The following is a 12,630-nucleotide window of genomic DNA, read 5'->3' as shown; positions in this document are numbered from 1 at the left end:
TCATAATCCATTTGTTGCAAATCTGCTTCGGGGCCAAAAGCCTACAAACTATCTATAACTTAAGGGTTATTGTAGGTCTGTAAATACCCAGAGTTGGTCTACGGAGATGCACAAATTGACTTTCCGTCGAGACTCATTTTCGTTCTGGGCATTCACTCAATTTTTCGGTATCTCAACCAATCTCCGTCCGTTATCTTCTATGTTGATTCTTTTGTTGCATATCTGCTTCGGGGCTTGGAGCCTGTAGCTCATACTTACTTGTAGGGCCCGGGGATTAGCTTGGAATGTTCATGCGTAGAGTCAGGGAATGGGCTAGTAATTACATGTCATATAGCATACTTTAGTGAAGTCTCTAGTTCAAGTCACATTGTATCATATCAAATTGCACATCACACATCACATATCACAGCAGACCAGAAAAGACAAAGTTATTCAACTTCCACACAATGATATTGCCACTCCACGATTCAGATATCTACAAGTGATTTCCCGCTCTTCGGCTTATCCTTTTCCTTCCCCCCAGAAGCTTTCCAACCGCCGATCCCCTCTCAATTCCTTGTCCGGCTCCAAGCACCAAACCCAACCGATTCTGGATTCTTTCCCTCACTCAGTAAAAATCCCTAATATCAAACCAACCCCTTTGGGTTAAAAAAGATAAGAAGTGAAACAAAAAAACAAGAAACATAGACAAGAAGTTCAAAATCCAAGATCCAGCTAAACCATTAAGAAGCTCCAAACAAAAAAATTGCATACCATTTATACACTGATAAGAAGCGAATATCTCAAAAAGAAAAGAAGAAGAAGAAGAAATAAAAAAAGACTTTGCTTTGTAGTTATCCCCAATCCCTATTTCCCAAACCTATGAAAATACTCCTGAAGAAGAAAAACGTGATATAAAAACAATGCCGGATAGTATCTCCTAGAAAATACAAAGAAGAAGGGGTAAAGGTAAAAGCTGTAAGTCGAAGGTCGAAAGGTAGAAATGATGTCGGATTCCTGTCCGTCCCAGCGTTGGGAGAAACTTCAAAAGTGTAAGAAGTATGTATTGAAAGTATATATAAATATGTGTATGCACGAGTATCTGAACGATCCATACGTATATAGCATGAAAGCGCTGCAATGAATTTGAAGGTTGGTCTGACGTTGAAATGGGAGATGATTGAGGAGGGATTTTGGTGGTTGTCATGGGTAGGGTGAAGTGAGGTGGTTTCTCATCTTCTTGTGAGAAAAGGGATGAACTCTATGCTCTGTTCTTTGTGCAAATCGCAATGCCTGTAAATGAATCGTGATCTCCGGAAGCAAAAACTTTTGTATGCACACAAATATCGAAGATTGAAAATGAGCGCCAGACAAATTTCTTTAGGACATATGAGAAGGGGCATAAGTTCCAGGCATGGTAAAGCTTCTTTTGCGGTTATCTTTTGCTTGGAATTCATTGGGTCGAAGATACGATGAACCGTCGCTGTTGTTTCTTTGTGGTTGATGTTCAGGCTGTACATGGCTTTGAGCATGCTGCTGCTCTTGGCCTTGGGAGCTGAATTCTCGCTCATTTTGTGGAGCTCTGGATGCGTTGTACGCGTTTGCGAAATCTTGCGGTGGTGCCATTGGTGCACTTAATTGTGGATGGTTTGCGTCGCTTGGGGTTCGAGGAAGGGAGAACTCCATTGGCGCCGTTAAAGGCGCGCTGGCAAAACCTGCTGAGTATGAGGGCGCGAATGGGCGGGAAGTAGGAGGTAGGTGTGATGGACCTTGATGGGGGAGAGGTCGGTATTGATTGCGTAGGTCAAGACCTTGCGGGAAAGCACCGCCAGTGGATGCTCGCATGCGGGACATGGCAGCTGGTGAAGACTGTTGCAAAGATGATGGAGGATGCGACGATGAATAGCTCATGTGTTGTGGTGAATTTTGAATGTTAGAACCTATCAAAATGGTCAGTCTTTCATCTAGTTTTGTCTGCAAGGATGGAACGAACTTGGGTAAGAGTTTGACTCAAATTGGTGCGCATTGACCGCGTTATTCTGCTCGGGCTGGTACATTGATTGTTGACGTCCAGTCGATTGAGGACTTGGTTGTCCAGTTGGATAATTGGCGTAATCTAAAGTTTCACCTTTCCAAGACATACTGGATCTCAATGGCGACTGAAGTGATTCTGATCGCGATCTTGACATTGTCTCTCGAAGCTGTAATGGTTGTAATGGTCGGCCGCCGTGATGTCTTTGCTGGGAATGGGAAACAGCTTGATAACCCGGAGGTGGTCGATCAAACGGATTCGAGCTCCTTGGCCCTGAGCTCATTGGACTCGAAAGATGGCTGGAGAAGTATCGATCGGACGAATTAATGGACAATGGCGAAAGAACGTCAGGTGTGCCAATGGAACTTCCTGGTGTATATCCAACATGTCCATATCCAGGGCTCATACCCGCCGGCGACATATGGTCATCTTGTTCATGTCTGCGCATCGTGTCTACCATCATAGGCCGTATCATATGATCCGCGTAATTTGGCACAAAATCGACGGGCGATTGCATTGGTGTTCCAATACCGTGTACAGCTCCGTAAGGAGAATGTAAAGCCTGTACGTTGTCGAAATCATCTGGTACAGCTCTCATCTTCATCATTCGCTCTCGGTCATCCGCAGTAAGTCTCTTGATCTTTGCACGTCTGCTTCCGTTAGTCCACATTTTTCGCTCAGATTGGGTTGAATTTGCATACCGGTTCTGGAACCATACCTGCACTTGTCTTGGACTAAGGCCTGGAATTTCTCGTGACAAACGCTCGCGATGAGCAGCATCTGGGTGAGCTTGTTTCGCGAACTCACTCATAAGGAATCGAGTCTGTTGATGAGTGAGACTGCACTAGTTAGTTTTTATGTCACAACAAATACGTAAACCGAAATCAACATACCGAAATCGTTTCATCTTCCTGCGTTCAGCTCTGCGCTCTGCCGCTGTCTGTGGCGTTGATGAAGTTCCATCTTCATTATCTAGCATATCGTCGTCGTCATCAATGTCGTCATCGTCTTCTTCCTTGGGACTTAGGAGAGTTGACGCGTCTTCATTCATGAGTGCTCCTGCTCCTTGTTGTGGTGCGCTTGAAGCAGATGACGTTGGATTCGGTGCGATCGGCCCAAGTGAAAGAGGTGCCGATTCTGTGGAAACCATGGATTCATCCCGAGCTCTGTTGACAGAAGGCTGGCCGCAATCTCCCGGTGCGGAGTCTGGTCGTTCTATGGTAGGAGTTGGCGGACCTTCCGGTCTTATTGGGCCAAGTGTGTGTCGATGCTCCAAAGTTGGTCTGGTAGCGGGTTGCTGTTGACTGGTGTTTATGTTGGAGCTTGCAGAGTGCTCGTAGTTTTGATGGCCCATGCCATTCTCTCCAGAGAGTTGATACGAAGAGTACTGTTCTCGCCAGTCCGGCTGCGGCGGTAATGCCTCAAAGTTCGCCATCCGTGGAGACGCGAAGTTAGCAGACCCAAGTTTATTAGAGGACCAAGTGTTCCGTCCTGTTTCGCATTGCCGTGTAACAAGCATTGAGAGTATCTTTGGTTTGACCGTTGAAGATGGTCTGGAAGTTGCTTTTGGGGGTTCTTCAAGAGCCCTTGATTCGAGAAACGAATATGTGTATTGTGTTGTCGCAGTGGTAAGTAGCCGTGGAATGAACGAGTGTAAGGGCCGCTATAGACAATGGCTGATCACTGACCAGAAAAGAACATAAGGCCTATCGAAGGCAAGTAATTTTTGAGTCTAGTTTATGATCTACTCCTGCTTGCTGGATGATGATGTTTGGGGAAGCCGGAAGAGTGTATACAGCTTGTTCCTGTAGCTATTGATCGGTGGATAGATTAATCTTAAGGGTCTTAATCAAGATCTACTAAATAAGGTTGATTGATGTATGGACCAGTCCCGGGAATATAAATGAAAGGTTTTAAATGTTCTGGACAAGCCGAACGCGTATACCTTCCAGAGATTTTGCTACTTGACGAGTTGATATTCTATTCAACAGCGCTGCCGTGTAGAAAAGAAGATGAAGCGACCTGGTTCAAGGATAGATTGAGCTCAATGAACGGATGTGGCGAGTGTCCTGCGTCGTCCCAATGAAATATAAATTGCTTCTTATTTTAATGACGTGCTAAGTCCGTATTAAGCAGTAACAGTAATGAAGTTGAAGGGGGGTCGTTGTCTTTCTTTCCACGTTCGATCGACAAACGTCGGATAATATACTCCAAGATTGAAGGCCCTTGATATATGAGTTCCTTGGTTATGATCACCACAACAAGGAGACTGGACCCGACAAGCGCCCTATTACCCCTGGTTCTCACAATTCACAGGAAGTCCCTGTCGTTGCAGCAGAATGCCGCTGAAGTAAATTGTACCGATGACAAGAGTCTAGCATGCAAGCGGAGCGGAGTAGTGTCAAAAATACCCACCTCGACTTGATACAAGGCTTGCACGGTTGCGTCTAGGATTTTGCTTGGGAGGACCGGACTTGGGACGATATTTTAAGGACAGTTGCACAAGCTAGAGTGGATAAAGAAGGAAGTTTGGAGGGGAATGTTTTTAATGCACGAGGACGTTCGAAATCAGCCACAAATATGGGCAAAAATGATAAGAACAACAAAAAGTGAAGCGATTCAATGAAATGATTCTGTGTAAGAAGCCCACTGTGGCTCTGGGAGGATTGTCAAATGGAAATGAAGCTGCAGCGAAATGCTGGATAGCACTCTATCGAGAACTGTGCAGAACGTTGGATAAGATGAATGTGTGACTGGGGTGTAGGGATCTGGTGCCGGCGCAATCATCCGATACTCAGATGAAGCATCCAAAATTCTAAATGGACCAACAGGAATTGGTTAAAATAACAGCAGGGCTCCGCAGAAATGGTGAGTTGTTTCGATCTCAGCTAAGCCTATTGTGGGAGAGCTTGAGAGAACAACGGATATGACAGGGAACTAGCGGAGAGATCGAGGCTGGGTCTTTTTTGCGTGGATCATTGGTCTTCATTTTGCATGAAAGGGTTGAAGGGATCATTGAATCTGTGGGTCAACTTGCAACCGTTGTCGCTAATAGATGCCACCCAATGAAGATCTATGAAGACATGGGGGGGGGGCCGGACTCGTTATGCGAGTTGTGACTTTGACAACGTGACGACCCTGCCGCTTGTGAACAATTAACGCAGACAAGAGTGTAGTAGAGAGAAAAAAGTCAAATACAAAACAAGAAACACCTGGGTAATTCATATTTTGCATATTTAGGTTCGCAATGTACATATTGGGAGAATATCCTCAAGGACTAGGTCGTTTTAACCTCCGTACTATTCTACATAGGTAGTTGACAAGAACGGGATACTGTAAGAGGATGGGTACTTTTGAGATCATCGTCAAACCTTGAAGTTTTATGCGTATGTTCCCACAAGAAGGCTGAGCGGAATCTGCTACAAAATCCGTAGATAGGTTAGTCAAGCGAAGGTTGTTTTGACATGTTTGCACTGTGTTTGGTAGGTAGGGAAGTTCCGAATGGGAGCGAATGTACGGTGTTTTGTGTACACCGTAAAGTTGGGGTGTGTATTCGCAACGAACAATCAATGCATTGTTGTTCATTTCATAATTCTGATGAACTAGGGCCTGCCGTTGAGTTTTGATGATGGGTCAAAACTGGAGCGTTACCCCTTGTGCTAAGAGGAGACTAGGTGATAGGAAACCTACTAAAGAAACTACGACAGCCACTAAAAAAAGGAACTAAATATGACATTATACGACTTTTGAACGGTTAAGAATACTTACACCTAGCAATCACAAGCCTAGGTAAGTCATAGAACAGCGGGCTAGAAAAGCTAGAAGTCTGTCAAAATGGTCCGAAATTTTCGAATGTTGGCGGGTGTGCGGGTAGGGTTGCTCGGGTTGGACTACCTAGTAACCTTTTTGTGATTTTGGTAGGGGTTATGGTAGGTCTCTTCAGCGAAACAGAAAAAAGAGAGTTTCAAGATAACTGGGTTCAAATTCATGTATTCCATGCCATGCCGGTCATTGCTAATTTTCCAGGTCCCAAAGGAAATGATGTTTTAATATCGAGGCGTGTAAGGGTATCCAAGTGTGGTCCATATACGAAGAGCACTCGAGGTCGATGCTTGCAATCACCATGAAGTATTTCAAATTGTAAAGCCAGCAGGCTATGGCTCGATTGTGGATAGGAGGATATAAAAATGAGGTGGACACATATTAACATTTTTTCGTCAATCTCAACCATCAAAACAAGGTTGCATCTAGATGGAATCTTTTTGACATCTTCTATTCTTATTCCAGAAACACTTAGTCTTGTCTGTATCAAGGTATTCCAAAGTATACTGTGGAAGCTAGCAAGATGAGTGAATAGTGGTTTGCTCACTCCAAAGAAAGCTGATACATGGAACATGATCCACCATGACTACTTCGCAGTCTGACTCTGAGAAGGTTCGAATTGCTGGTAGAAGCACAAGAGTGGAGGAGAGTGGAGACCTAGCTTGGTACATATTTGATACTCGCTCGTAAATATATACGGAGGTAGTACGAAGAACCTTGGGAGAACGAGCTTACAAATAATCTCAAACTTGGACTATTACCTAGGTTGGAAAGGTACTCAATACTTCGTAGTTATAAGAGTTGAGACGGGCCCCCAAGCAACTAACCGTCATCAGATTAGATCCCCCCACGAGTAGCATCAAATCACCACACCGTCACCGCATTATCCATCACAATCTTGCCAATGTAGAATCTAACAATCGTTGATTAATGTCATTGTTATTTTGTCAAGCATCTCACGTGACCTGGCCAAGTCCGCCTGCGTAGCTGGAAGTTTCCCACATTGTTTAGAAATTAAAACTGGGTTCATCTGGCGAAAGTCTGTGCATCGACTGCACATCCCGCAGTCTGATTGTTTTGCTACGGATTCCGAGGATATCTGGAAACCCGAGAAGGCGATGAAATGATATGCATGATGTTAACGTGCGTCCTTTACGTTTATTTCCCGCTTTTGTGCTTCACGTCGCCCACTACCAGCGACAACAGTGATGTGAATGAGATAGCGAGATACACATCTCTAGGGTCGATTCCAGGATTTTCTCGCTCTGATCTATTCGTGTGTTTATTGTGACGGGGCCCGTCCCTACGGTCCTGCTAAGCACATTCCCGTCATGGCCTACATTGTGTGACGTCGGGTAGCTACCAACAGACTTTTGGAAAATAATCATCGGATAGTGTTGAGAACACCGCATATTTCGATGACTACTGTCACGGTGACCAAACGTATTCGTGGAATACTCATTCACAAGTCAACTTCGAAAAATATTGAATATGGATGGCCTCTTTGGCAGTCATGCAGTATCCACCTTCAACCTCGCCTTCACCTGCCAACACGTTAATGTTTTGTTGATATTTATTTTGTAATTGTTCCGACAAGAAACCATCCGATTCGAAGACGCATACATGTATACCCAGTCCTAGCAACGAAGCCGCAGGAAACCAGCCCCGGGATGTTTTTAATAGTGCATGTGCCGTCCATTTCAACGATCTGATACAAGGATTTACCTGTCACGAGCCTATCATCAAAATACCAAGAGTCAAGAGAGGTTGTTGAGAGAGTTCTTTCTATGCGTAATGCATTATGCGAAAAAAAGTCAAGCTAGAAGCTTTGATTGTTCATCTCTTCATCGACATCTCAAATCGTTAATCATGGTACTACTTTTAGAAACCATACCCCGCCGATCACGGTAAATAGAGCAGTATCAAATCCTTCGGCCTTCGGTCATGAAATGCATGAATTGATTTCATAAGGCTGATACAATATATAAAACAATAGATGTTGGAGATACCCTGATTAACGACGACGTTTTAGGAGCGACGCTAAGATCTCGCAGACTCGTAAGCTGGACAAGTATGGATACGGTATTTTACGAATTCAGAAGTCTTGTGAATAAGCTTTTGGTTAGTTGTGGGGGATAAAGCTGACTTGGATTCGATTGTTCAGCATGAGACGAGAGTATGAAGGGGTATCTGTGGGTAGGTTAGCTGTAAGTGGCCGCACTTCTGGGTTCTTGAAAACTTCCATTGGTAGCCAAAACCTTAGATCTTGCCGGAGCGGGCGGGATCTCGAAAATGTTGTGATTTGTGACCGGGCTGAGGATGTACAGTAACCAGTCCATGACGGTACCAGAAGTTGGCCATTCCTGATTCTTGCGTTACCCATTTTACCTTGATGGTGTAGCAATTTTGTAAATATCCTAATGCTTCGGGCTTGAATTGACGATTAATCTTGTGCTTTGATTGGACAAACGCAACGGAATAGCTACAACTACTCAGGTTGTGTAAATTCAAAGCGTGTTAGAGGCGTGCGGTGTAAGAAAAGAAAGGTTACTCCTACTCTACAAGCAAAAGCTCCGACTGCACGGTACCTTTAGGCTTTTGGTAATGTCACGGTAAGGGGTAGCACAAGAATTGGCGTGGTAGCTAGAGGCTCCACCAAGAGTCAAGATCAAGTAACAATCCTTGATCATCAAGAACGGAGACGCATTCTACAGAATGCGGTAAATGTAACGAAATTAGAGGTTCTCTTGACATGGGCAGTAGGATAAGGCTCACGAGAGATTCGGAGGGGAGAAGATTAGCTTTCCAGTATCTATGCCCGTCTAATTCTGGGAAAGGAGAAGGGATGTTCGGAAGTCTCGAGATCGAAATGAAATGAAATGAGATTTCGAGAAGGATTGTTAACTCTTACTAGGTACCTGACACCTGTTGTTGGTCGTAATGGAATTGCTAAGGTTTCTAGGATATCTCTCAGCTAAAAGAAGGATTTATGGATACATCCGTATTTAGACTGCTTGGAGACAAATCCGGTAAAACGATTGGTGGAGTAAATTCATAAATGCAGGTACAACCGTAGAGTAGACCATCGACTAGGTCTAAAAATGTCTAACCGGAGTTGATACAGATGAAGAAAAAATACAAAAAAAAAAGAAGTTGATGAAACAAACTTCAAATCTGATCCACTCACTAAATACCTATTCCAGTCATCAGAATAACTCAAAACAACTTATTTTGTACCTTCTTTTCCTAAGGCTACAACTAAAATGACATCCTCGCTGTTGCATCGAACGCCGAGCAATGGAGTGGGGTGGTGGACTTCCCAAAATGTACGAGTGCGAGACGCCGTTTGACGTGGAAAAGAAACTTCAAATCACATCCATCTACCATCTCCATCCTAGCAACACAATAGGAACAGAACCGCCGGTAGAATAGGTGGGAGTATCACATGGCTATGATCACATTTCCTCAATAGCTAGGACTACGTGGGAAGCTGGACAAATATGAAGCAGTGGAATCAACAATGTGGGCGATTCGTTAGAAGTAAGTGGCCACTAATAACAACAACAAAATGTACTTATTGCATGGTACCTTGCCTGTCTAGATAGTGCCTTCATCGTTCGTAGCACCACCTACCTACTCTACTCGAGGATCTATCTGCTCTAATGTTGTACATAGAGCTAAGTCTTCAGCTGAATCGGACTACTGGCTAGGTACAGACATCATTCTCCAATGTTCCAGACTCCATGGACGGCATAGCTTACTTGACTCGCCCCCAAAAATCGACTGTACTCCAAGATCTGCTTCCGAGCACGGTCTGTAATTAGAGACGGCGGGCCAGCCCTTACGCAAGTAATGATTGTGTTTGGCAGGTCTGCCACCTACTCGCCGATTGTCATCCCCATGTCGTTTTTTCAAATTGTCTGTCTAATCTTACATGTTTTGTAATCATCACGATTGTCCTTGCCCAAATCAAACTCTCGGTTCCGTTCCGAATACTACCAGACCTGAGGTAAGGCGTCAAAAAAGTCCTTCAATGGGTTGATCCACTCTTCTCTCAAAGACTTCGGATACATAATTTCGTAAGAGACTGGGACCGAGAACGCTACAACCACATCGCTTACAGTGCTACGTAGAATCATTTCTTCGAAATTACCGAGAGAATCCACCACCAACGGGGTCTAAAAGCAGGAACGGTGAGGAAACATAACGGCACAAGTATAGACCTGCCATCATGGATACCATCTACTCCTATTAAGCTAGATGGCGCTTATGCTTCAGATTAAAATATTCTCCGATGCATTCCCCACTCAGTAGTCCTTCGAATGGTTCAACAAGTATCAGAAACTTCAGATTCTCTTTCTCTACATGACGAGTCATCAGCACATCTTTCACATCTTCAAACAATGCCCAGAGATAAACACCCACAACAGGATGTTTGTGAACCATAACTTAGTGCACGAATGCCTGCAAGAATATTGTCACATTGTGCTGTACGTGGTCGTGGGCTCATCACAATACGTCTCCTTCGGACTTGTGGGACTTTGGCTAGGTTAGATAGTCGTCATACGTTCAAATTATGATGCTTTTGCTGTTTGTTGTGAACACTTCAGAAAATTTCAGGCTGCTGATGAGCTTGCCTCATTATCCGCCTGTTTATCCGAGAGATTGAGGGGTGCAGAGACCCCAACCACATCACGTCCAGCATCCATGCCCTTGCATTTGCTCATCTTAAGGTGATGGGGGGTCATAATAAAATCCCTGTGTCAAGCCTTGCTGTGTCGATCAGCACGGGCGCCACAAAGAAGTACCACGCTGGATTCTCTCATGTTCTGAATCTTCGACAATCATGAGTGGACGGACTCTGCCTTACTTTTTACTGTTAGCAACCATGCAGTGTTCTGCCGTAGGAAGACCGCATTCTAATAGAACGGCGACCATTCAGATCGTTATCTTCGCACACTTACAACCTGCAGCTCTCCACGAGAATTAGCACGAGAAGAATCTCCCGTGTTTTTCCACACATAGCACACATCAAGAAGGTATCACCATGACTACCATCTCACTGCATATATGCGACAGAGAAGACGTAAGGTGGCTGTGTCCCCGGATTTTTAATTACTCAAAATATACCTGTGTGCGGGTAAAGGACTTTCCGGTAGTAGGTACTATATACTTTCCATTTCAGAATTCGATACATGAAGTCAGAATCTCGTATCAAGGGAATATCGGCAGTTGTCGGCGATTAATATATTATATATTGTATATTACATGCTATTCATGCATGATACGATTTATTATATTGCAATTTATTTCCTACACCGCAAACCCATATGTACCTGGTTATAGACCAGTTCCAGAAATCTGGTTATCTTGGGAGAATATCCATTTAAAAGTTGTCGTGGACCTTTTGATAATCAGTTTGAGAGTCAAAATATGGATTAGCTTTGCAAATTGTTACTATCAAGGTGCTAAGTTTCTTGGAGTTTTACTCAACAAGTTTCAAACAATATGGCCCGGAATAGCTTTCCCTTCGGGATTATCGGTTATATTCCTCCCATGGACAGAAATGGACCAAAGGAACCGAGAAAGTCTGTATCCAGACCATCTAGAATTCAGCCAAATCTCCTTTTGATCATCAAGATCCACTGTTCAGTGAACATTCTACCACTTTGCATATCATATCCTTTTCTGATGGAGCCTAGGGATGATCAGCTCGGTACCAGTCATCTGCTATGGGATGCAATGTATGTATTCTTTGGGGGTAGAGGATTCATGGCATATCCTTGAAGCCGATAGGGTCTCATCAGTTTCGCCTCGCGCCCCTAGCTACAGCGTCGTGCGTTACCAGATTGTGTCAACAAGATACACAATGAAGCGACTAGCAAGATGAGATCGAAGTATGATGTATCATGTAGATTTCAGGGAACTACCACCCCTCCCACGATGCCAAATGTATTGCCAAAGATCAAGAAGATTCCTTTATAAAAACAAGATCTATGCTTGTCCTTTCAGTGCCATTGTCCTTACTTTACCAACTTCACTATCAGATAGTAGTATCTCGACATATCCCATTGGTCAGCCTAACAATAACATCAACATGATATACTTAGGTTGGAAGCAAACGTTCAAACTTTTCCCCGGCATATCAGTCGACATTCTATTTGCTTCCGGGACGGTCTACTAATTCTCTCTCCTCGCAAGATTCGACAAATACAAAAGTAATGTAGTAGCCAGATTCACGTATAGGTATATCGTCATCACAAAAGTCATACTTTACTACAGAGACAGGACGACAGTCCAAAAAAAAAGTCGAAACTGACACATTAACCGTCATACAAACATGAACAAACTAAGCTAAGGGTAAATTTTAGCGCTTAGCGCGGTCGTTATTGACAAGCCTTCAACAAACCATCGTGAGATCGTGGCTCTACTGCTATCTGCACATTGCCATCGCCATCTTAAGTCGTTCTAGAGACCTCATGTGAGAGATTTAGTGTGCATGAACTTCAGTGTATCGTGTGTATATTGGTTCAAACGAACTACTCTAAGCATATCGTGATGTCGATAATACTACTTCGTACTGCGGTAGCTAGCAGTGACATCGTGTGGAGCAGTATATACTTAAATCGCCCGCGACACGCGATCAAGTTTATAGCCATCGTTGTAGTGAACGACACGATGTTGAATTAAAATTGCTTGTCAAGTTGAGGCTTGAACTCCAGCCTGTTTTCATGATGATCTTTCCCTAGGCGGAACATAACGACCGTTGATCCGGCGGCAATGTATCTAGTAGAAAC

The 12,630-nt window shown here is 43.9% G+C and overlaps 1 protein-coding gene across 1 annotated transcript; it reads right to left on the bottom strand.

Moving 5' to 3' along the window:
- Positions 1–1,359: 1,359 nt before the first annotated feature.
- Positions 1,360–3,530, bottom strand: EAF01_004855 (uncharacterized protein; the record flags this gene model as incomplete). Its single annotated transcript, XM_038913109.1, has 4 exons — positions 1,360–1,919; positions 1,973–2,661; positions 2,713–2,850; positions 2,905–3,530. 4 exons carry the CDS (start codon positions 3,528–3,530, stop codon positions 1,360–1,362), a joined length of 2,013 nt encoding a protein of 670 aa, XP_038771195.1.
- Positions 3,531–12,630: the final 9,100 nt, after the last annotated feature.

Source organism: Botrytis porri (assembly GCF_014898465.1).
Source record: "Botrytis porri strain MUCL 3234 chromosome Unknown BPOR_006, whole genome shotgun sequence".
Classification (NCBI taxonomy): Eukaryota; Fungi; Ascomycota; class Leotiomycetes; order Helotiales; family Sclerotiniaceae; genus Botrytis; species Botrytis porri.
The sequence above is the reverse complement of the archived record's forward strand: the minus strand, read 5'-3'. Positions and strand labels throughout refer to the sequence as shown.